Source organism: Calidris pugnax, unplaced genomic scaffold, assembly GCF_001431845.1.
Source record: "Calidris pugnax isolate Ruff unplaced genomic scaffold, ASM143184v1 scaffold63, whole genome shotgun sequence".
NCBI lineage: Eukaryota > Metazoa > Chordata > Aves > Charadriiformes > Scolopacidae > Calidris > Calidris pugnax.
In genome coordinates, this window is record NW_015090852.1 from 3469610 (window position 1) to 3496253 (window position 26644).

The 26644-nt window shown below is 39.6% G+C and overlaps 1 protein-coding gene across 1 annotated transcript in view; it reads right to left on the minus strand.

Moving 5' to 3' along the window:
* Positions 1-26644, minus strand: part of KIFAP3 (kinesin-associated protein 3) — a 78278-nt gene that overhangs the window by 45164 nt on the left and 6470 nt on the right. Inside the window, exons 2-10 of the mRNA XM_014943522.1 lie at positions 21616-21747; positions 20301-20455; positions 19291-19346; positions 18653-18794; positions 16423-16522; positions 15545-15669; positions 14979-15077; positions 14124-14302; positions 11614-11776 (exon numbers count right to left, since the gene is read on the minus strand). Coding sequence (XP_014799008.1) covers positions 11614-11776; positions 14124-14302; positions 14979-15077; positions 15545-15669; positions 16423-16522; positions 18653-18794; positions 19291-19346; positions 20301-20455; positions 21616-21747 — 1151 coding nt within the window. The remainder of the gene's footprint in view (positions 1-11613; positions 11777-14123; positions 14303-14978; positions 15078-15544; positions 15670-16422; positions 16523-18652; positions 18795-19290; positions 19347-20300; positions 20456-21615; positions 21748-26644) is intronic.

The window sequence follows — 26644 nt, forward strand, 5'->3', positions numbered from 1 at the left end:
CATATTCCCTACAGAAGCACTTTGGTGGAGAAAAAAGCAGAACCTCCTGGCTTTTTTCATGCAAAGCAGTGGCAATGCATGATCCAAAGAACAAAACACTTTAAGAAAATCAAGAGGAGGTGGTTGTTTCTAAGCATAGCCAGCACAACTTAATACATTTGTTAATCTTGTGCTCAATTAGGAAGCATACAGCCCGTTGGAAAGCTGACTGGAAACTGTGCATAGTTTGTCAAAGATTAGGAAGAGAAAAGATTCAACAGCTACAGCGTTTTAAACACTAAGCATCATCTTGGAGGCTGAAGATTGTATAAAAGGATAAGAAGTGACAGACTGTTAGAAAAATCCACCAAGCCAACTGCCATCCTTTTACATAGGGACTTCACTCCCAAAAATATAAACTGGCAGCTTTTGACTATGACTTGAATATATCAGAACCAAGCTTACTTTTTTATTATTTTATACTCATCTGAATGCTAATGAATAAAGCCCTAAATCAACCATTGTTTAGAGACTTGGCTGTAAAAATTTCAAACCCTGCCCAATACCTGGCTGGAGAACAGCCTTCCAAAGCATGGAAGCAATACCTTTTCTGCTATTTTTGACCACTACTGAAGGCCACACATGAAAAAGCAGACACTGCAAGAAAGACTTCCTTATGACTTGGTACAGTAGGCATCAATTATTCCCCTAACTAGGAAAAGCAAGAGAAAGAAAAGAAAAAAAACAACAAACCAACCACCAGATTTCTGCCAAAAGTGTTCATAAAAATCACCAAAGTTTTGGTGGGGTGCCAGAAAATTGTGGCCTACAAACGCTGGTAGTTCTGAGCATCAAGCTTTTTATGACTGAAGGTGGAATAGCCAAATAGCCTAAAGCAGTAAGGGCAGCCCTGGAAAATAATGGCCTAGTCATTATGATTCTTCTGGTATTTATGGCAATAAAACATGAATCATAATGAACTCATTGGATATTAAATGTGGGGGTCATGAGTACTTTGATAGGATTTCCACAAGAATCTACCATTAATTAACCAAATAATTATTTGAAAGTGTTACTGAATTATCCTTAGTTCTTATACAGCCATTCCAGAGAAATTGGTCATTCCCAGCTGAGTGCAGTTAATGCTTTAACAAACCGGTCATTAACTGGAGTTACTGATTTTGTGGGAATTATTGTGTTATAAAATACACTCAACAGTTTATAGAAACAATACTTAGATTTTTTTTGCAGCTGTAGTTCAGCTGGAACAGCTGGGATGGAAAAATATCGGGTCCCTCGGGCTGTTTTCACAACTAGTTTTCTGCAAATTAGAGAGGGAAATAAATACATGATGGGTTTTGAATTCAAAATGGCTTCAGATTTTTAGCCTTTGAACATTAATAAAAAGCCATGTGCCAGTTGTGTGGACCAACGCCTGAATTCCATGTCTTGTTCTTACTAAGGTTAAAGAACTAAATGGACTAGTAGCAGAAGCTAAAGAAGAAAAATGCTTTCTTGATAATGAGATCAGATCCTACATTTTGGTTGAGTTTGTGAGCTTAAAATGAAAAAATTCCTCCATAAGCTCCATGATAACAAAAGAGAAAACCTAAAGCTGTGAAACTGAAATGCTAATCTGAGTTGCAGCAGCATTCAGCTTTCAAATGCTAAAGGAAAAATGAGAATAAAAATTATGGACTAAATTATTCAAATGTAACACGATCAGGAATTCACGTAGCCATCATTTCTAATGGAATCATCAATGTCTCCACATTAGGTATGAAGTACACCCTATCCAACTCATGTGCAAAACATTAACTGCACTAAATCAAAACCAGAACACAAACGAAGGTAAATACCTATTAAAATGGCAGAGTGAATCCTCAGTTCAGTTTCAAACTCTGATACTCTCAAGTCAAATCTGTGGCAGAATTAGGCAAATAAGAAATCTAGATGGATAAGAATGTCACAAACTGAATATCAGATTTATACACCCTCTCACACTGCTGTCAGAAAACATCGAAATCAAGAGTTTATTCACATTTATCATAACTAGCAGTGATCTTAGGAGAAAAGTGATAGAAAGGTATATCTGCTTACTTCTATCCCATATTATTCCTTGCAACCAGCTCTGAAACAGTTGGACTAAGTTACTCCATGTGTGGTTTAGACACATACTGGTTTGATTTACATACGTAAATATAAATCATATTGGACATATCAGTTTATTTTATCAAGAACCTGAAAGAATTTTCAAATCTGCTCATACTCAAGGAGACCAAGCACTGTAAATAATACATTATGATATTAATTACATACTAATAACCCCTCTTGTGCCACCTTTATATGAAACTGGCTTCAAACTATAAGCCTAACTTAAAAACCTGATTTTACCATAGTTGGGTTTTGTTTTGTTTTATTCCCCCAAAGAACTAAGTACATGCCACATCTGAAACATGGCTTCAATTTTTTTTTTTTTCTAGGAAACAAAAAAGTAATTACAATGATGAATCCTAAGCTAAAGGACTAATAAATAACTAATTTTTGTTATTTAATGTTACACCTATAGACATAAATGAAGCTGCACATCTGGAGCTGCAGGCTCAATTTCTTTGCCTGGAACTCTATGAAAGAGACTGAAAAATATACAGTAAACACCCCACTGCAGTATTGCTACTCATAAAAGACAACAAAGCATAGCCACTGGCAGACAACATACTGCTAAATTTAGTCCTTTTTGGAAGCTTGGTCTTCCTACAGGAAAAAGAAAACAAACAAACCCATTTTTGTTATTTAGGATGTCCTACAACCCATCATATTTGAACCCATACACAAAAATTGCAAAGCTGATTGGTTATAATACCCCATATACCACACAAGCCAGAGATAAATCAATTAGAAGTTCAGATTAGAGAGAAAACCGGAGGCAACAGGATTAGCCCTGAAGGAAGAAGATAAAGCTACCTCTCTTTTCTCCACAAAAGAAACATGTTTTGGGTCAGGCTATGACCAAGGAAGAAAGCAAGAGACAGAACAAGAATTAACAACTGTTAGTACAAGAAACTGGAAATTAGAAGAGGTGGTTCTTAGTTTGAATCAAACTAAGAAGCGCCTACTTACAGAGTAGGTGGAAAAAATTCCACACAATGCGATACTATTAAATGGAAATGTATAGGAATAATAATTTTTGCCATATCTGCACTATATTTTATTAATCTACATCAACTGCTCCAATTACAATTACTAGAAAAATATTCAGAATTCTCTGCTCTAAAAAACACCCTTCCAATCTTCTTGTTTGGAATTCAGTGGGAAAGGAAAAAGGTGGAGGTTTTCCTTGCTCCTGGCTCAGTGGGTACGTAGCCCCACAGCAGAGTAGCCTCAGTTCTGAATAGAGAGTGCAGCTATATTTCAAAATGCTCCTGCTCAATGCAGGAAAAAATACAACGCAGGATGCTACCTTTCACTTTGAGAAAGGGATGATTCACCACATTGAAACGGAAACTGTTTTTACCCATGTTTTGAAGGTGCTGAAGTACAAAGCTGAGGTTCAAATCTACTAAGCCAGAAAAGTGGAGTTAAATATTGGTTGAGCTTTTGAGTCTTCCAGATAACAAGAATTAAACTCCACATTATTCAAGAGATACCGTTCCTACACAAGCACCAGCATACTCTTAATGGCAGTCTTGGAAGAAAGTTAAGCAATTCAATTGTATTATTCTGAATAATATTCTGTATTATTGTGAAAATATTACAGTTTTCTTATTTAAAAGGTCATTCACTGATGATCTACAAGTTTCTCACAGATCTGACAGCTTTTCCAAAATGAAGACGACGACATTTCTAGCCTCACAAAGAAAGTTTTGCTTTACGCCATGAAACTACTTGAGCATGTAAAATTATAACCCATCCTGCAAAGCACCCTGTATGTCAGAGACCAAAGGAACAGAAATTGAATGTATAGATACACCATCACTATACTCAATACAATGTCGTAATTTTTGAAATTTTCTTGTTAGCATATCTGTTCCCAGATCATCAGCTAAAAAGGTCTGAAGATAGATATACCATCACGATACTCAATACAATGCCGTAATTTTTGAAATTTTCTTGTTAGCATATCTGTTCCCAGATCATCAGCTAAAAAGGTCTGAAGATAGTACTATCAACTTGCAAAGGATTTCTCACCTTAGCAACTGCAGACATTGGGAATCTGCAGTTGGTCTCCTGCACTGGAGAAGATCATCTGAGGAACTCTTAGATAAACAGCACAAACTTGTGAGTTAGAATTTCCAAGAGGGAAAGTGGATTGTAACTTTACCCCGTAAGTTTGAACTTGTAAAAGCTTCAGGAGCTATGGGTCTACTACATCTCCAAATTTTTTTCCACGTGACCTTTTGAGACCATCTCTCTGCCTGCAGGCCTCACAAGGGCTCTGGAAAAGGTGCTCCTCTTTTTTTTCTACATTGGGCCTCAAACAGGCTTTATGAAGATTTTACCACAGATTAGGAAGACTAGTAGAAATGCCCCACTCCTCCTTCATGGAGATTTTCCAAGAAACTAGAGCTGGTTGTTTCTGTTCTGTCATGCTTTAGGCATCCAAGTTACGCCCTGTAAAGCTTTCAGAAGTCGACAGTTCACGTAGAAGACCAGATATACTTTTTAAGTACTAATTTGTTCTGGCAAATTAATATGTAAAGAAACGATTAGAAGAATTCAGTTAATTACACAGTCACATAACGTAAGCTCCACAGTAGAAATACTGGTTCGGGGAATCCTTTCCATTAATCAGGTTAGTGGATTTCCAACAACTCAGCTCCCTCATCTTTAGATTGCTGCCATCTTTCCACTGCTGTTTTTGCCACTGACATAAGCATTTCTATTTTCAGTCAACACTTGTGAAGTTAGTTTCTTGTGTTACACTGAAGTTATCCTCTTCATTAAAAAAAACCCTAATAACACAGCTAAATACACACGTGCACTTGTGAGCAGCACACTTTTACTCACCTTAACAGCGTTCAGATTAGAAAGGATCCACCTGTAATAGCTACAAAATGGAAAAACACTGTTTCCAACTCTGGACAGTGTAAAAGGAGTCAAAAATCTTAGACAATCACAGAACAGTTAGAGTTGGAAGGGACCTTAAAGATCATCGAATTCCAAATCCCTGCCATGGGCAGGGACACCTCCCACCAGACCAGGTTGCTCAAAGCCCCATCCAGCCTGGACTTGAACACCTCCAGGGATGGGGAAACCACAACTTCTCTGGGCAACCTGTTCCAGCGCCTCACAGGAAAGGTCTTCCTGATACTTAATCTAAATCTCCCCTCTTTCAGTTTAAAACCATTACATCTTGTCCCATCGCTACGCTCCCTGATAACGAGTCCCTCCCCATCTTTCCTGTAGGTCCCCTTTAGGTAATGGAAGGTGGCTATAAAGTCTCCCTGGAGCATTCTCTTCTCCAGGCTTCAAAAACTTGTAAGATTATGTAAATACACTATGGTATGAAATTCAGTTACTCTTTCCTGAAAATTCACTACAATTTACCAGTAGCATGAAGGAGCGGGTATGGTGAAGGCTTTTACCTTAAAGTTAGTTAGGATTCTATTTCTGCTTTAAACACAATGTTAGTGATACTAATGACTCTCCGAGTTCTATGTTTCTCAACATCAGAGGTCAATTTTTCTTCAATAATACTAAAGTTTGCTGGCTAATCCATAGTTAAGCTGGGTTCTAAGACACATTTTGCACCCAACACTCTCCTTAAGTCAGACAAGCCAGGTTTATTTGCACTTCTATTAAGGATTTAGAAGTTGAATGTTTAGAGAGGGAGTGTTTTTGTGTTTCTTTTGGTGGGTTTTTTTTTGTTTGGTTGTTGTTGTGGGTTGGATTTTTTTTAAGCCTTGGCCATACTCACCACAAATGATAAAAAAAGCCCTACCATTAAAATAAATCCCTTAATAATTACTGCTTTCCAACAGACTGGTCCCTGTAGTTGAACTCTTACTTAATGTGCTTCAGCCAGCCTCTACTATAAAGGAATGGAGACACCCCAGGCAATATTCACACAACAAGTATTGGAACCAGGTGCTGCAGAGCCACCTTAGGAAAAAAAGTTTTCTCAATTTAATTGGGAAAACAGGAGGAAGCATAAATTTTACTGCCATTAATAACTTCAAGCAATCCCGATATGACTTTACCTCACCCTGATGGCTGGACATGTGCTTTTTGTTAGGGTCTTTGCCACATCTGACCCCTATTGTTTGCTCACTTGATCAGGTAAGAAAATGTATGTTTCTTTATAGGATAAACGAGGCCTATTAAAGTCAGAAAAACCACTGCAGTAGCCTATAAGAAGCTCCATTTTTCAACAGATGTGTGAAGCTCCATAATAAGTTCATTACAAAAAGGCCAAGTGAACTCATAAAGAGAACACATCTACTTTAAGCCTTCTTAAAAGAAACTTTCATAAAAGGAATAGAACATTAAAAACCCACAGCACTCCGTTAATTAGAGAGCAAAGTACTTCTTGGGTTTTTAAACAGCAGTCAACATATAATCCAGCTTGGCTGCACACCATATCAAGACTTGATTGTTAAGAAACCCAACACACAACTGTTTGGCAATTTTTTGATTGCTCATTAAACCGAACTTGTAAAGAATGGAAAAATATCAGAGGAGTTTCAGCAGTTTCCAGAAAATATTTCTATCAATGAAGCTAGAGAAAACACTCTTCAGTGAGGACTAAATCAGAGTGCCAAAGTTACTCTCTGCTCTGGCTATCTCCAGCTTAAATAAAGAAGTAGTAATAGAGAAGTTTGACTTACTTTGGCGTTTGCAAACTATTGTACAGCCTTTAAGCTTCTATGTAAGATCAAGTGGCTACTACTTCTCAGTGTGCTGATACTAAGTCTTGGAATGCTGAGAAATTAAGAGCATCAGACCAGGATGCTCACATTAATATAGGCTCAATACATACTGTAACTGGCAAAACTATACTACCGCTACTTGGGACTGATTACACAGTATTTCAGAGCGTTGTATAACACATGCTTATCTACTTGGCTGCATGCAAATCCACAAAGCCAATTTTCTTTCAATAACTGTAATCCGTACTGGAAAACATAACCCACGATATTCATCGCCACCTAAAATCTTTTTGAGATTGAACACCTTGGCACTGGGTAACACTTTCAGAGCCATATGCACAACCCTTCTGCACTCCATGTCCCATTTGAGCCCGATTTACAGTTGGTACAGTTTTGTGACCTGCCCACTTTTCAGCTCACCAATACTTGTGTTCAATCAGCCCTTGATTTTTAAAAGCAGCTAGTAATTTTGAGCAACCAAGGAGAGACACTTCCAAGCATAATAGGTTTTCATTCTTTAAGCATGACTTGCACTGGGAAGTGAATGAAAAAGTAACAGCATTTCAAGACACTGTGCATTTGGTACCGCTAAGAACTCTCCAGCAGCTCAAAGGGATGAAGGGATCATGGAAAAAACGTTTGCTCTCTGCGTGTAGATGGACATACTCCTTTTACCCTTTGAGCAGCCACACAGTTCCCACTGTATGAGCTTTTGCACCATTCCCTATTGCTTTTACCCTTTTGAGAGGAATAACTAACTCCTGGGTAGACACAGAACCCTCAGTACTGCCTGCCACAGCCACATACTGCCAGAAGCTCTTTCTGAACAGGGGTTCACCAAGAAGAGTTTGCAGCCTGCCATAACACACACAGCAGCACTCAGCTGGTTCTGTTGTACAAACTGCCTGCTGTTCTCATGGAGAATGGAGAACTATTTGTCTCACTTCACAAAGGCTATGACACAGCACAAAATAGCACCCTTATTAGAAGAATGTGAATCACAAACTGTGAGTATATTTAAGAGAGCTGTACTAAAAATTTTCTATTTGGTTTGGCCAGTTAAATGAAAAACAAAGTGGATTTGGTCCAAACAAGAAGTGAGGTTTTTTTATTCTTCCTTGCAGACAATGTTTTCTTCTGTTCGCTGCCAGGGCATTTACTTAAGAAACCAATCACACATCCAGGGGAAGAATTATGAAATCTTCCTTCTGTACAAAAGTGGAAGAGCGTTCCCAGGGATAAAGGAAGGATGTGAATCTGTTTTCTTAAAGTTCAGCTCTACTTTTCCCCCTTTCAATAAGAATACTTTCTGCAAGCGAATATGCTAACCACCAAGCTCTACTGTATTTGGAGCAAGTCAGTCCTCTACTCCACTTGAGTTATGCCATGCAAAGCAACATGAGAGCACTAGAAGAGTAAAGCAAACCTCCACAGAATAGTCTATAGCATGCTGCTTTCACCTCTCCTTCCAAGGTGATAATGAGAGGGCTCTGAATCTGTGTTTTCCACATTTCAGGCAAATGTCTAGCTTAAACCACTTGGTGAATTTACAGGGATTCTCACCTTAATCCACTGAAGCCATCCTACCTATATACTGGCACATAAAGCATTCCCATGGAAAATGTAGGAAAAAAAAAATATGAAAGGAATTCTATTTACAGACTGATCTAAGTATTAAATCAAAGCCACTAGTACAAAAAACATTTTCCGCAAGGCCTTGGTGACTCAAAAATTACAGTTTTCTTAAAGAACTGAAGTCACACAAATCAACAAAAATCTCTTCTCATACCTCTTCAAGCAGCTTGTGTATGGAAAAACCTGAATACAGCAGGCTACATGTCATAGGCCTCCACAGCTCTGCTCCAGCTTCTGATCTCAAGTCTGAAGCCAAACTTCCCTCAACTGCACCCAGCTCTTTGAGATTCAGAGCATAACAAGGATCAGCTGTAGATTATTAACTTGGGTGCCTGGAGGGAGCAAGAGGAGTCTTGTCATATACAATACTTCAGACTTGTGAAGAGAAGCCGCGAAAACTAGCAAGTGGTGTTGACTGGCAAAGCTACATGGGGAAGCAGGCATTGGCACTATTAAAAAGAAAAGGCTTATTAAAATGGAAACCAAGACTAAGCAGAATTGCTCATGTCCGTGCTTTCAACAGCAGCCTCAACACGCTGGAGTGAGAGGGAAAGAAAGAAGATGGTCCTTCTCCAAAATATCCATGCCATACTTAGTCCACTCCTGATAGCTCATCTGCAGCCAGTTCATCCCCTCTGCTTCCAGCCTCTGCCTTCATTTAGAGCCTTCCCGCTCCCAAGCCACTAAGTGTCCCTTAGGAAAGCAGCACATCTTCCAGAACAGGAGATTGCAAAGAATTAAAGGACAGGATTTTTCAGGCAGCAGTTTAGGGCTGAACACTGAGGTGGCTGCAATCTCAACTCTCCCCTTAAACACCTACTACACTTAATTTATACTCATCTCAAACTCAGTGCTAAAGACTCAAAGGCACAGCACGCACAAATGTTAAATTTCAGTAGGCTGAGTCAACAAACTTGACCTCTTGGCATTAGGAGCTGTATGGTAACTTGTCAACAGCTGTTGAGGTGTGTTAGCACTTTAAGGTGACCTGCAAATGTAAGCTGAAGGGTACTGACTTGAATAATGTGTGTTTAATACCCGAGTAACCTGTATAAAAGGGGCATCTGGCACATGATAATTTTATTATTAAGGTTGCAGGCTTCCCTGAGACAGGATACACAGAGTGATGTATTTGAGAATTATTTGAACCACCGTATCAAGAAGAGTCTCACAAACCACGGAGCTGGCTTAAGAAACAAGTAACAATATTTTTACCTACATTTTCTAACCATGGCACTATAAAACAAGTATCAAGCAATTCTACAGGGAGGAACTAGGATAAACAGCACATGTCTCTATTAAAAACAAAAAAAAAAAAGGGGGGGGAGAAGTGGGGGAGTTGAACACTTCCAAGTCAAGGAAATAGGAACTGCTTGTGGAGCCAAACAGACAGTGAAGCTTCTGGAAGTACTAGTAGAACTTGTTGTAGATTACCCTAACAGCCACTTCAGGAACAGACTGCAATTTTAGCAGCCAGTTCTTCCGAGCCAACCAGCTCAGGCCTACTTACAAGTCCAAAAGCATGTCATTTGCAAAGAAATTCTCCTCTCGTTAGAATCAGACACTAGAAAGCAGGTATTTAACTGATGAGTTTAGTCTTACTCTAACATTAAATCGGGAATTTCTGGGAGCAGGGACTTCTCAGTGATTTGTGTCATACCACTGCTTGGGGTGTCGAGCTCCCAGAAACCCCAGCCTTAGATCACAGCACTAACTGCTGTGCAAAGAGAGAGACAAGTTCCTGCTCCAGAACACACACAATCCAAGCTGAACCAGACTACCTCACCAGATCCTCTCTCAAATGAGAGAAAATATATTTCCTGACCAGCTTTCACTTCCCAGTTTATCTTACTGACAAATAACATTGTCCTGAGGAAAAAAAAGTATAAAGAGGGATTCCAAAAGCCATTTTTCTTCTTCCTCCTAGCTCAGCCCACAGGAGAGTATCAAGTGCAAACATGGTTGTGGGGCAGAAAGCATAAAAAGATCTGAGGCATTTCAGGATATATCAAGTAGCTGTCATATTAATCACCAACAGGATTAAGGGTTCCAAAGCAGTGTAAGTTTTCATATTATTAACTTGTATACTAAACAGCAATGAGGCTGTGTTGAGGTTGAATGCAAAACTGAGAAAGCAAACAATCCTGAGACACTATAAAAAGCTAGGGGAGAAAGCTCACAGATTCACTGCTGCATTCCACTTGTTCCAATCACATCTAGATACACCAGCTGCACCGGGTTTAGTACATCCCAAACCCAACATATCTCAGAAAGCTTTAACAATGTCTTGCCCGAGTGTTTCACACATTTAGGGCTCCACAGTACATCAACCCTCACTTAAAAATGAGCACTCGGCAATTCTTATGGCCAAATCCTGCTAAACATTGAATCTATCTACCAGAGCAGCCTCTAGATAGTATCAACAAAAGAACACAAGGAGCAATAAAAACTCCCTCTTGAGAACTCCAGCATACAGGCATCAAATCGGACAATCCTCTGCTTTCACCAAATTCCTTATTGTCTCCATGACTTTCACCTACAGACATCAAGAAGTTTCACTTCTATCTGAAATACATAATCTTAACAAAAGTTACAGACTGTCAAGCTGAAAATCTAAAAATCAGTACTGTCTACAATTGAAGCTGACAAAACCAGGAAGTTTCTGATCTCTTGATTTGCATCGTTAAGGTAACAAGAGGCAGCAAGTGTACCAAGCTTCACTAAAAACTGAAAAAAAACCCAAACCAACAACAACAAAAAAGAGGTAGTTGGTATCTCCATCAGCTAAGCTCCATGAAATTGCTGCTATTTTCCTAGGTGCTCCCCTAAAATTACAAGCATCACCAATGTGTCAGCTCACATGGTTTTCAGGTAGCAGTCAAAGTTATTTTTAAAGACCAGAAGATTCATTGAACAGTTTAAGAGAACACAGGAATAAATCTGTTGTGAACCCCATTATTTCAAACCTGCACCTGAAAAGATGATTTGAATGACAAAAATTTGGAAGTAGCGATGAAGTTCTTTGACAAAGAGAAAAGTGATGTACCAACTTTTAGGCATACTAGGTCATGATACAAAGAGCTTCACTGTCCCTGCTGAAATGTTTGTGTTAGAACAAAAGGAAACATACCTAAAAGTGCAGTGAGTTTGGGAAGCAGACCAACTTGTACCATTTTATTTCTCAGGCCTGTGTCAAAGGAAAGATTTAGTAAGAGTCGAAGGGTGATGTTCAGCAGGTCTTCGTGTTCACAGGGTACCATTTTCACAAGTTTTTCAACAATATCCATTTCAACCTGTATATCAAGAAAAAGAAAATCCATAATCCAAACTTGGCTTTGTCTTCAATAAAGGGGGCCCTCTCAGTGTGTTACATATTCACATGCACATGTATGCAAATACATACCCAATTTGTACCCATAACAGACACTGTCAATGCATTTTCATCTGAAGCAGCTTTGCTTATGTCTTTGTGGTTGAAGTTTTCTAGATTGGGTTACCGAGTAATGTTGATTAAAAAAAGTTTTTGAACTCAACAGTTCAGATGTCTTGGAAATATTCCTCACAGTTGGAATACTGCAAGAATGTGGTCAAGACATCACTTGCAAAACTAGATTGGGGGGTGGGGAACTTATTTAAACACAAGCAACCCTGGAGCAACTGACATTAGAGTCGAAGAGACACCCAACCAAAAAAAGACAGAAAATTGGCATCCAAAAAGAATTTGAGACCTTTCATTATGAATTTCAAATGAACCCCTAGACAGAACTTTGCATGTGCTCTCAGAAGAGGCATGCTGTCCTGTACGTTAATTTAATAAAAGCATGAAAGTAATCTTGAAACATGTATCACTTTCAAATTAAGAAGTGGAATCCAGGAACTGAGAAGTGGTATCAGTTCCTGAGATCATATTCACTTTACCAGCCAGAAAAGACATCTGAGCATTGACTGGCAAGACTTCAGAAAGTTTTTATCATCTTTTAAGCAACATTACTCCGCTTTTATTTGACATAATCTTTTTAAATGCATTCATTTTTTGTTTCCCAGAACCTTCTTTGGCCAGGAGGCGGCACATAAAATTACTTCACATTCTTCAAACTTTTGCACGTAGGTAACTAGCCTTCCAGTATAAATACACACAGAATGATTACGAAGAAAAGAAACTACAGCTCTCCCCGCATGGCATAGTGCAATAATCAAACAACTGACAGGACACCTTTGATTAAAAACAATCAGATAGCAAGAACTCCTACTTCACTGCTTTGAATTTAATACGGCACTTGAATAGCAAAGGAAAGAATGTGCTATAAATATACATGGATTATTGGGATTTACTTAGAATCAGGCATTACACAACTAATCTTGTTTCATTCTGCCTTTGACATTTTTGTGTTATTGCCTGATATAAATATTAGAACACCTTCTCCTTCATTGGTAGTTTTCTTTAACAATACTGTGGAGAAAAAAAACTATCATCTTTATTATCAGTAAGGAATGCTCAAACAGACAGCTGGCCTGAAGCATACCAACCTTTTCAAAAGTCTTTTCAAAACTGTTGAAACACACTGCAATAAAATAAATTCAACAATTTTGTTTCATTTGTCTTTCCACTAAATCAAATGGAATGTGGAAAGTATGCCAGCAAATTAGCGGGCTAGAGAGCTAATCCTTATTTTCCTAATAAAGTCCTTCAGGGCACTACGCAAGTATAAACTAAATCAATGACCAATCACCTGATAAACAGTCTACATTCCCCCAAAAATGCATGCTTTGGTGTCTGATTTTTGTTAAGAAATAGGATACCCATATATAAATACGGGAGATAACTCTCGTATGCTGTATTCAGTGTGTTTGCTTGTGAATGGCAGTTCCAGTAACAAAGATGCAATTAATTTTCTATTGCATTCAGACAGATCTTTTCATCTCACAATTCAAATGTAACATTAATCTCAGATTACCTCTTGGATAAGGAAATTTATCATCTTCATTTAACAAACTGGCATAAAGGCACAGAAGTAAAGAGATGTATCTACTAAAAGCCTCTGGGAAATTGATAAAGATACTTGCTAGAGATTAAAGTCACAAAAAAACCCCACAAACCAACCCTGTTACAATTTCAGAAGTTTGAGACTTCAACTAAAAAAAGTTTATGAAGAAGAATAGCACTGCCTCCAGTTCTTAGGAGCTACTGGCAGCATGAAGGAAAAGTTGTGAAGTCCCTTTGAAGACCAAGCTGACCTAGGAAATAAGTAAACTAGTCTAGCAAACTGCAGAAGGATAACTACCTCACTTTCCAAGACAATACGTGGCAGAGACAGTAATGTGCTGTCAAAAGAGCCTAGCTTGGGGGAAGGGTCATGGGCATCTCCAGAAGTGGGGGTATAGCAAGACTTTGAGGTGCTGACTTCAAAATTCGGAATTTCATGTATCATATTTTGAGATGGCTTAAAATTTTTTTTCAGTATGTTATGGCTGGATGTAGTACTTCTTTTCTTTTACTCATTTTACTAGTAACAAAATAGGATCATCCGTGCTCCAAATATTTAGGGTGGGGACAGAGAAGTCTCCCTCTTCCCTCCAACCACACAAAGTCTGCAAAGTTCATACCTTTCCCATAATGCAGTAGAGTGCTATAAACCTTACCATATCATTTTTGTTCTCCATAAAAATGCTGAGTTTCTTCAAGAAAGATACGACGAGGATAAGCAGCTCAAAATTATCACGGTCAAGTGCCTTCACTAACATATGGACAATGTTCTTGTTTCTCATCTTCAGCTCAGTGCGAGTATCCTCAGCAAGATTCAGGAGCAGGTAAAGTGCAACTAGCAAAGTCCAATCCAAATAAGACCAACAGATCAAAGACAATAGAACTAAACAAGCCTCTATATACACATTAAGTGCTTAACACAAAGCTTCCAGAAGCATTCCACCCCTTTCCCAATGCATTTTGAAGGAAACTGACCATGAATGCTTTTTATTCCTGTTTAAAAAGCATTAAGGTTAATCCTAACGGTGGCTTTGAAAGAAAATAAATTATGATCACTAGAAGTGTTTTATTATTTTTCTTTGTGTTCCAATGGAAACCATTAAAAAGCCTCTCCCAGGAAAGCTTTGTCATTTAGATCAGTTCAATCTAACATTAAGTGTATTTTAGTATAAAAACTGAGACAGAGTGAAAGCTATTCAACTTGAGTCAGATGCAGGCTAAGTTAAAAAAAAAAACACAAAAAACCCAACTCCCCCCAAACATCATAAGCCAAGAAAAGCTAAGTGGATCACTTTTGTTAATTTTCCTCCAAGACTCACAGACTTAACGAGATTGTTTGATAGCATGCTAACAATTTTTAAGGTACTCATCTTCTCCTTACTCTTTGGCAATCCTCTTCCATATTCATCCACACATTCAGTATGTTTAAGACATCCTGGTTATAAGTATCCAATAGAACCCTCTACTGATGTTCACCAACAAGAAAATAATTTACTGTTTGGATTTAGTACCTCTGAGTAGCTGTTCCTGCTTGACAACCAGCCCTTGATATTTCTTATAAGTCTTCTCATAATCTTTTTTCAGTGTTTGGTTTTCAGGATCTTCATCAAGTAAATTGCAGAAGTTAAGGAGTTCAGATAAAAGTTATACAGTCTAGATGACCATCGTCCTCAAAGGTGTTCCTCAATCACTGGTACAAAGCAAGAAATATATGGAGTAGCCAGTGGACAGACGCTGCCTCAGCAACAGCTTGCTACATATGTAACCTTCAGCATGATTTTTTAAATTCTCCCAGTCTTGGATATATTACATCCTAATAGACAGCAAAACCGTTCTTAAGACATACTGCTGATAAAACTTTTTTTTTCTTGTATTGTTTTAGTAACTTAAGCTTAATCTCTTCAGCAGCCCAAACCTCTCATTCTTGTTTTTTTTCCATATCTGCAATTATTTAGTACTTTCTAGTAAATTCTACTGCTTACACAGAAGTTGCTGTATGCTCATCTTGTATAACTCTACAAAAGGTATCAAGACAAGTCAGAAGTCATCAAGATGCCCCAGCACATCAAAAGGATATCAGCTTTCTTCTTTTTAGCAAGTTCTTCCTGCCAAAGCTCATGTCTCTTCAGTTCATGGTCTATGATATTCATACACAGAGCTCCAATTTTGTAGTGTGTGATTATTCCATGAAATTGAGAAAAACTACATTGAAGAAAAAAAACACACCTTTGAGGAAAATAATAAATGCAAACAACCCCAAATCTGTTTTGACTTCTATGGTAGTCATGTCCAAACACCACATCACATGAAGTATTAAAGAAGGTATTTATTCAGTGCCCAATTATAACACTTCTCTATTGGAAAATGATTTCAAAACAAAGACAATTCCTGAAAACATGAATACGTTTTTCAAAATTGTGAAAGGACAGTGTGTTGTTCCAAGTCAGAATAAAAACACATTCCAGTTCTCATGTGTAAAGGAAAATGTTGTCTAATCAGCCCCGCTTTTCATATTCTAAGTGCTTCAAGGGACCCTCTACTCATGAGAAATAGAATAGAGGTCTAAAACCAAGTTGCAATGCAAATTGTGTTACAATTATTTCTACGCAGGATGTGCTGAAACACTGGCATATCTAAATAAGATCAAGCACTCACTTCAGTTTTGAATATTGTTTCTTTCCTGTAGGACTGCTGAGGCAAATAAAAGCTGGCAGCTCAGCCTATAAGCTATGGGTCAGAATCCTTACTAGTTTATTCCCAGCTCTACTACACACTACCTCACTGTGGGGCTTCTTTCTGTGCCTCAACTTTGTCATTTGTAACAAGTGTGTTTCCATCTCTGCATTTTTTTTTCCCGTTTCAGTGAGGTTTGTAGTGCAGTGCAGAAAATAAATGAAAAGCCACTAAGCATAGAGAAGCTCCTTATGTCCCTATAGACAGGGACTCTGCACTTACCTAGAAAAGCAGAAGAAAACATAAATTATATTGGTAGCAAGTTCCACGCTTTGTTTCCAGTCTTCCCTCAGCACTCTAGCCAATGCACCCAGGGCAGTTTCTGAAGTGAAACAAGATTTATATAAGCATCAGCATTTTGTCTCCTTCGTCTTGTCTTGTGAGACTCAGAATTTGCATACACCTTATTCTATGTCTACCAGTTTTCTAATGGAAGATTTTCAGAGGTATCTCACTTTAACATGTAACACTGCTCACAAGTTCTGTTTAGAAGCAGTCAACCAATCATAAACCCTAAGAAGAGGCAACATGCAAGGAAACTGCAACCAAACACTAAGGTCATCTAAAAACTACCACCAACTTTAAGATCTTCTGGCCTCTACCAGCTGTATGTCCCATATTACACTGTGGGCCCTACAAAGAACATCATCATATTCGCTTCCAAATCCCCTTTAAATTCTACCTTGACAACTATTGTTTTTCATCCACCACTATTTATTTCTCCCCCTGTAGCAACTTTGTATTACTTAATAATTTGGTTTATGTGTCTTCTTGTCATACGTCAGTTTACTTTTCCTCTCCAAATCACGTATCTTTTCCATTCACTTTCCCCTGTCTAGTCCCTCTTCACCTACAGCGTTAGATGATCAGAATGAGAAAAGCACCAACTGGTAATTTCAAGCACCAAAATATTTGCAACAACTCTTGGGGAAAAGCCCTTACTTGATGGCTTCCCATTCCCCTTCCCATTCTGATTCTTGTAACAATCTTGCTTGCTGACATTGCAGGATGGGCAGAGTCACAAGTTCTGTTTGGAAGCAGTCGACCAATCACAAACCCTAACAAGAGGCAACATGCAAGGAAACTGCAACCAAACACTAAGGTCATCTAAAAACTACCACCAACTTTAAGATCTTCTGGCCTCTACCAGCTGTATGTTCCATATTACACTGTGGGCCCTACATAGAACATCATCATATTCGCTTCCAAATCCCCTTTAAATTCTACCTTGACAACTATTGCTTTTCATCCACCACTTTTTATTTATTTCTCCCCCTGTAGCAACTTTGTATTTTTCATCCACCACTATTTATTTCTCCCCCTGTAGCAACTTTGTATTACTTAATAATTTGGTTTATATGTCTTCTTGTCATACGTCAGTTTACTTTTCCTCTCCAAATCACGTATCTTTTCCATTCACTTTCCCCTGTCTAGTCCCTCTTCACCTACAGCGTTAGATGATCAGAATGAGAAAAGCACCAACTGGTAATTTCAAGCACCAAAATATTTGCAACAACTCTTGGGGAAAAGCCCTTACTTGATGGCTTCCCATTCCCCTTCCCATTCTGATTCTTGTAACAATCTTGCTTGCTGACATTGCAGGATGGGCAGAGTACACACTGAAGTTATCAGTTACTGGAGGAATATGAGGATATAAAGGCTCAGCAAAAGATACAAAGAGGGCAATGAAACAAAATTACTAAATTAACAAGATATGAATCTACCATTACTTTTGAGGTCTGGCCTGGATTGCCTTTACCTTTGTTTGTCTGCCACCTTTGCAGAGTATAAGGTCCTTTTTTGCCCCCGGAAGAGGGGAAGCAATGGTAAATGAGAATGTATATACATGTACACAGACGTATTTACAAAAATACACTATTCCACACTAATGTAGCTGTCAAAATGCACATATGTATGCAGACACAAAGTCACAGCAACGTGATTGTGTCCTATTGTGCATTCTGATAAGATTTCAAAATGAATCCACAAGCAAAAAGAATATGGTGTGCTAAGTTAAATACTTTGGTGATGCATCCACATTCAATTTATCAATCCTTTTGGAAGCTGGACTCCTATACTCCTGCAAATCCCATTTTCAAAGCAAGTTTCCTGATCTTCAGGATACAACTCTGTATTTTCTTCTCTCCAGCAGCAATGCCAACTGAAGTTAATTTAGCACCAAAACAACTACGATCATTAAAAAAAACAGCTGAAGCCTATTGAGGCCAGGAAGATTTCTGTGTTAGGTCCACCTAAGAACAGTCTAAGAAGCACCCATTTCTAGAGAGACCCAACTGGGCTTTGACAGCCAGCTTACTATGTATAGAGAAGCAAAGCCTAGTAAACTAGAGAAAATCCCAAATTAAAGGTGAACTACTTTTCCTTTGAGAAGGAAGCACCACAAATAAAAAGCACAACATAAAGAGAAGTTACCCTTGGGTTTTAAAATTACCATTGATGAGCAGCTCTTCCAAATTATCAGGATTCCTAGCCAGCTGCAGGATGAGGGCAGAGCCACGCACCTTGTCAGGAATGTCCTCATACAGTAACTCAATGTACTCATCCATGTCATTGATATTGGCAACTTCATCAATCTGAAAGCAGTCATAAGCAGGGGTTTCAAGACATTTGTCATTTCGAGACAATCAATCAAAACATTACTCAATTGCAAGACAAAAGAGCACACAGCTTTGATTAAGACCTTAGAAAAAAATAAAATACAAGGAAAAAAAAAAATCGACACATCCAGAGTCACTGCCAATGAACACCAGGAAATCTGAGAAGATTTAATTACAAAAAACAAAGGATGCTCAGACATGACTCCCTGTGTCCTGTCCGATGTTCCAGACCTCACTTGCTGTCCTGCTGCGTGCTATAGTTGGAGAGGGAAGTATGCAAGTCAAATATTTTACCCTTTATGGAGATGATTTTTATTCCATTGTGCAATATTTCCAAACAAAGTTCTTTGTTTAAAAAACAAGAAGGAAAAAAACCCCAGAATTCAGCACTTCCTTTCCCCCCCTCCCTTATATAACTGCTTACTTAAGCAGCAAACAGGTTTTGCATTTCTCTTCTAACACCAATATTTACCTCCATTCCTTCAAACGGGGGTGGATCTTTTGGCTTACTAGATTTCTCTTTCTTTTCTATAAAGAAAAAGACATGGCTGCAGTTAAGTTATTCACAGACAAAAAACATATGTAGTCTTCTCATAGGAAACAGTCTGTTTAAATCAAGGTCAAAGTCCTTTTGTGTCCAGAAGACCTGTTACACTAACACAGCTAAGGTATGACAAGTTTCCAAAGCTGAACAACCCACAGGGAGCAAAATAAACCCTCAGATGCCTTTTGACTCCTTCGTCTAAATGATCAGTTACAGTCCAGGCAGCTGAGGAGACAGAGGGCAATAAACCTTAGCGCACACCCAGACTGACAAAACTTACTTCCACAGTGAGATACCTTAGCAGCTTTGATTCTGCTTGTAGACTGTGGCAAAGCTTCCCTGGATACGTCAAGACACGTATAGACAGAACAAAAGAGGGTAAAACACCCAAAGCAGTTACAAGCAAAGCATATAAATAACATTAATCATGGAATCATCTAGGTTGGAAGGGACCTTTAAGATCAAGTCCAGCCAGGAACATAACACTGCCCAAACCACTGCTAAACCATGTCTCTAAACACCATGTCTACCCATCTTTTAAACACATCCAGGAATGGCAATTCCACCACTTGCCTGGGCAGCCTGTTCCAATGTTTGATAACCCTTTCGGTGAAGAAATTTTTCCTAATATCCAATCTAAAACTCCCCTGGCATAACTTGAGGCCATTTTCTTTTGTCCTATCACAGCCAGTAAAAAGCATGAATACTAAGTTAAACTAACTTAATCCGAACTTTGGTTGTTAAAAGATAATTCCCCCAAATCTCACTCCAAGATAGTAATTTTTTCCCAAGTGTGATTTAACTATACATCTTCCCCACTCCCATTATCTCCAGAGAACTTGTACATCATGCAAATTAGGATGTCAGCTAGAAAAACCTCACACAGTAGTTGTTCAATGCTGAAGAACCCCAGTCCAAAGGTACTTTGCATTGTTTACCTTTCCCCGCTGAGGCATCTCTGCGATTCTGCAGATAGTACAACAGCTGTTCTACTTCTGCAAGTTTGGAGGGGTGAATGAGCTTGCATTCTTCAACCACCTTCCGAGCCAAGGAAGCAATGTCTGTATTTGCATTAAGACTCTTTAGTCGAATGCTGCAACACAGATAAGTCTCTTTTCAGTTTTTAAATTTTTGTATCTTCAGTCCTTTTATTTAGTCATTAATTTCTTGAAGCAGAAACGATCCTGATACTCCCAACGCCTGTGCTATGTTGTACAAAGGTAATGGCAAAGCAGTGGTTCTCTACAACTCCAAATTGGAAGTAACTCTCAAACAGATTTGACAGAGTGTAACTGTTCATCAGTTGACACGCAGCAACACTAAATGCAGCTGTATGAACAGATCCCTTATAATCATCTTCGACACAGCAGCCGGTAATTTATTTTCATTACACTCCAAAAAAGAGCAGAGGACTGCAAAGAAGTACTGCATACACAAAAAATCCAAAACGAGAAACAGCTATGGGTGTTGACTACACAGGAAGGCTCTTTTGCAGTGCCTGCAGATGCAGTGTCAGGAGTTTCTCTTCTCAGGAATCTCTCTGCTTTGGCAGACCTGCAGCCACAATCAATGAGCAGTAAGAAACCTCTGTGGGCATTAGCAATAGGATGGATCAAAAAGGAATTCCACCACACTGCAGATGCAAGTTATGCTGATTCATCTGAAAACAGATGAACATTTCTGATATTATTTCAAAAATAATTTAGTATAGACATAACACAAATCTAGGAAAGGCCCACACTTGCAGCTTGGAAACTAAAGTAATGATAGTTCTTTGGGCTTTTCCAATGGGGAATGTTTTAATGTGCTTAAAAGAAAAAAAACAGGCAAAACTAAAACACAGTTTTAGTGCAGTTTGAAATCACTAACAGGGGTGACAGATCAAAACAACAGGCGAGCCAACAGCTAGACCATAAGACTGTCAGAAGTTTTAACAGAATTACTTGCTCTAACATTAACCATCATGTGAGAAGGAACCAATCACTTCACTTTTCTCTACCTAAAGTTCCCATCATGTAAAATGAGAATAATCACTTTTCTTTACAAAAACACCTTAAAGTACATGGACAAAAAGCAGTTTGCAATGAGTGTTTTAGATGTTAACTTTCCTAGGCACACGTTGTTTCTTGGCTTCTAAACTCTCTGCTAATATAGCACTAATTTTTATAAAGATTAGAATTCTTAACAGGCTGTTGATGCTTGAATTTATGACTGAAGAACAGACAAAACTATAAGAACTTGCTATGACCTTACATTTTCTGACATTCCTTGCGCTCCCCCAGCATGGGGTCTCCCAGCTCTCCCAGAATCGTTGCTTCCACTTCATAGTGGACAATGAGGGCTTTCTCAGATGGATGCACATCTATGTTGCCTCCTTTTACCTTCCTGCCATGAAGAAAAATAAAATTAATTACAGATCAAATGATAAACTCAGAAAACATACCAGTACACAGATCAGTAACAATGACCTGTTTCCTGTTCTGTTACAGACCCTAAACCCAAGCACTGCCCTCCTTCCACACCATATTTCATTTCATACAATTGTACCAAAGCTTAGTGGCATATTCTTGACCAGTACCTCTAGTACATACAGAAACAATCAAGCCGTTGGTCAAGCCTTAGTCAGAGAATTCAGGTAAGGAACAAACAGGATAAAGTTTCATTTTTAAGTCTCCCAGCTCTCTTAAGGAACTACAATCAGGAAAAAGATGCATTTCACAGGAAGGTGAATTTCCCAGTTGATTCTCTGTTACATTGTCAGTATCGAGAAATCTTCTGCTAATGGCATTGATCTAGTAGAGTCATTTACAAATGGAAATTTTTCATCAAAGACTCTCTCAGCTAAATCTTTTCAATTGAAAGTCTACCAAGAATGAATTACAAATAATTTGAATTTCAAATTAACTATTCTCTGCTGAAGCAGAAATCTCTTTGCTACTGTTCCTCACCTCATGTATGTTGCCAGGCTCAGGAGATTACCAGACCAAGAGCTACCATCAACAGGTATAAATCAAGCATGTCTACCTGCTTTGCTACAGCTATTTTGGAAAAGCATTCTCCAGGAAAAAACTCTGGGTATGCCACGTCCAGAAGGGCCTGTCCTGCTCTCTCTTCCTTTGTGCCAGCAACTCCATGTCCACAGAGAGATACAAGGGCCACACAGATAGGCCATGGATTAAAATACGGGGCCATGAAGGTACACCTCATTCCTGTTTTCAAGTGAGGGCAGAACCACATCCAGAGAACACAGTTACACATTTCTGTCTTTGGTGGTAAAGCTGACACTTGCCCCTTTTCCCCTTGGTACTGCCAATAGAGTACATAGAGTCATGCCATAAACCAGCCTGCTAGAACACTGCAGATTAAAAACAACTCCCTAATGTGGGTTTGATTTTTGGCACATGTATGGGTTTTTTGTTTGTCTGCTTGGGAGTTGGGTTTTTTGTTTGATTTTTTGTTTTGGTTTTTGTTTTGGTTTTTGTTTGTTTGGGTTTTTTTTATACAAGTCACATCAATAAACAGACATATAGGTGGCTTCACCGGTAGTTGTATCAGCATAAATGAGACAGCAGCTAGCTATGGCATTGGGTCAATTACACCAAGGAAAATTACTTCAGCCTCACAAAGCGGGAAACATTAGCAAATCCCGATGCAGCCTTCAGTGTAACCACTCTCTTCAGAAAGCATTTGAAATGTGTGCCTTCATCTATTCAGTTGCTACAGTGGCTGCTTTCCCTTCTGCAGAATACAACTGAAAAAAAAAAAAGCCTTTTTCTTGAGATATGCTTGCCCAAAAAACCCCAAAGAAAGGTCTGCTGTGGGAAATGAATTGTCTAGTTCTATCACCAGCCTTACAAGAACAAAAAACTACAGGGCAAACAAACATAGCCCACTGCTAAAGAACAACATCATCTTTGATGAGATTGTAGCAGAATGCAATTTATCACTTAAGATTTTTTTATTTTTTAAGAGACTTGTGGGTTTTTTCCTTTACAGTGCTTTGAAGTAGATGATTCAGTATACAGTCTGTTCTTTGTTCTCATAAGGTCCAGCCTTGCAGGGCCGAAAGCTTATGGCAAACTTATTTCAAAAGAAATCAGCTCTCAGTCCTGAACCTCAAATATACCCCCCCATATTCAGACCTACCAGGAGATCCCGACAGCCAAAACTCTTATAAGTGACAGCTTGGTAGTATTTATAAGTATAAAGAAAAGGATGGGTAGAGAACAAGTGGGCCTGAAGGAGTTTGCTATCGCTTTATGAGAACTGAACTAACAGCTCATCATTGCTAAAGGATTAGATCTTCCCCTGTTTTCCCTGCTCCTGGCAGTCACCTTGGTTCAGCGTGAGATCTTGTCAAACCCTTTCACAGCCAATTCCAGCAAACCAACAGAAAACTCTTCATGGTTTGGCCAGAGGGAATTTTTCAATGTGTTACAGAATTAAAGCACTCTATAGAAAGGGAATAACACTTCCTGTCTATGAGCGGAGATAAAGAGGAAGGAGTGAGACCTCCTCCTTTTGGCAGCAATAAACTACTGATGAGCTTAGTGACCAGCAAATCCTCAGCCTGAGACTGCTTAAACAGTTTTAGCATTTCCTATATTTAATTTTTTCCTTAAGAGGGACAGATGGGTAAGCTGAAGAAGTTACAGCTGCAGAGATTTTCTGCCCTCTCACACTGATAACCACCCTCGCTACTTGAGCTTTTTCCTACCTAACAAAGTCACAAATCAATTCACATTCAAGTTCCTTCTCTGAAAATATTTCACTTTGTGAACTGCTTGAAGATCTACGCTAAAACACACTACCCACCCACTGAAGACGTTTTCCATTTGTAAATCACCACATTCAGATTGCCAGCATCACAAAAAAAAAAGTCTTTATTAAAAAAAAAAATCCCCTCCCAAATCAACAAACATCACTTTATTGATTTTTTTACCCATCTTGAGTTTGTAAGCATCTAGTCATTTCATAAAACATTTAAGAATATAGATATTCTTGTAGCTGGTATAAACAGCAACGCAGAGGAGCTCTCACATCAGCCCATTCTTTGATTTCACTGCCTGCTTTGTCAACAAGAATCCTGCTCTATTAAAGGTTTACAAGAGGAAGGCCTTTTCTACAGACAAAAGACCACAGCTGGTGCACGAACATCCTTCATTCCTTCAGGGAGAAAAAGCAAAACCAAAGTATCCTAATTACAAGTGGCACAAATTGCGCACGTGGATAAGGCTGAAAATCCAGTAACAAATCCTAGCAAGTCAGACTTGGTGGGAAGGTGACTGCTCACAGAGGATGACAAAGGGAAGAAAGGCTCAGAGGAGTACCAGACTTGCACACAAGCTTAGTCACGTTAAACAGCCCCGATGTTTTTTGGTTTGTGCTCCCTAAAAGAGAGAAATCGACGCTTGTTGTGGGCATGACTACAAAATAAAAAAGATTCCTTCAAGATCACATAAGGTGGCACAAACAGAACATGCAAGGATAAAAACAGGTACTGCTCTAAAGTTACAGCTATTCATTTAATTGCAAGCAGCCATTTGATTTTTACCTGTTATCACATTTATATGACAGAACTAACGTTCAAAGATTATCAAGAGGATTTTTTTTCCTCCCACTGTTTCTGATTATGTGTCTTAATATGTGGCATGGGGGACGAGGGGGAAGCATAACTCAGGTATTCTAAACAGCAAGTTTTGGTAATCCTAATAAGACAGAAAGGAAGTTAGGGGGAGCGGGGGGGGAAGACCAGGAACTCCACAGGATTCAAGATGTGACAAATAGAGTCACCTGCATGGTAGGACACTGTTCACACATCAAACCTTAACAGAGGCCCCTAAACGGCCTGACATCTTTTGGGACTGCTAGCACATTTGCTCTGAAACAACTGATGAAGATCCCATAGTTGCCTACTCAGACACTATTCTGGTCTCACTGCCAGACAGACAGATACAGGCACAATTCATCATCACATCCCTAACATCAAACAAATATCATCCACTTTATATACCATGGATACCTCTCAGGATCATCTCTCCACCTGCTACCCTTTCTTATCCATGTTGCTAACATCTAGCCATGCTCCCCCTCCACAACCCATCCCTGGCTATTCTTTACTTCTGCCACCTCATCATCTATACCCCCTCCAACAATCCCCATCCTACTTTTTTTCCCCCTCACCTTCTCATCCCAGCCTTCCTTCCCATCTGCTTTTACATGGACTCATATCACAACTAATTTCTCACAACACTAATCCTCTCACCCCCAGTTTACTATCCCAACTCCCAAACCATTCCATTTGTCCCACTTCATTACCTGTCCCCCCAATCTGCTATTTTTAACATTTCCTCCAAATCAGCTCATCTCTGCCAGCTGCACCCAGAACTGCCCTTACTGTCTAGCATCCCCTCCCCAGCCTACCTATTCCCCAAAGCAACCACCTGTCCCATTCCAACCCCTAATACCCATGTGGCCCTCCCCACTCACCTCCTAACGACATGCACTTTCTCCACTTGCTTTCACCTCAGTGCCTCATTCCAAATATACACCATAAAATGCCACCACAGCCATCCCCAAACCAGTGCATCCTTCCAAACTATCATCTTTCCCCAACCAGTTACCACCAGCATACCAGCCATCCTACCTCAGCATATTCCAAACTCGCCTTATAACCTTCACTCACACCTAATGAAGCCTCCCAGTCTCCACCCAAGCATCCTGTCTACCTGCCCCAAGCACATCTCTTTCCAAACCACACACCCAACAGCCTCCCACCTATCTTCCTCCTTCCCAAACCAGTCATTCCTCAATCCCAATCCTTCCGCTTACCTCATGATCTGCCCTCTCAAAACACTCTCCATTCTCGTCTCCACACTCACCCATCCATTCCCACGCAAGCCCCCACCACAACCCACAACACTTCTGCCCCGCAGCCCATCACCTCCCCACAACCCCTTCTTACCTCCTTACCCCATAACCTCCCACTCAGCCCCCAACGCAGGCTGAAACGCCTCAGCCCCACATATCTTGCACTTCCCAACCCCCTTAACCTCCCACCCACCTCCCTAAAAGCCTGCAACACCTCAGTCTCCCACCACAAACCCGCATACCCCACCCTACGCCTCGCCACCCCCTCAGGACAACCTGCCGCACCTCACAGCCCCACGCCCAGGCCCCGCCACAACCTGCGGCGCCTCAACCCCGCGGCCCCTTTCCACCCTCCACCGCAACCTGCCGCGCCTCGGCCCCACAACAGCCGCCGCCCCCGCACCCTGGCCAG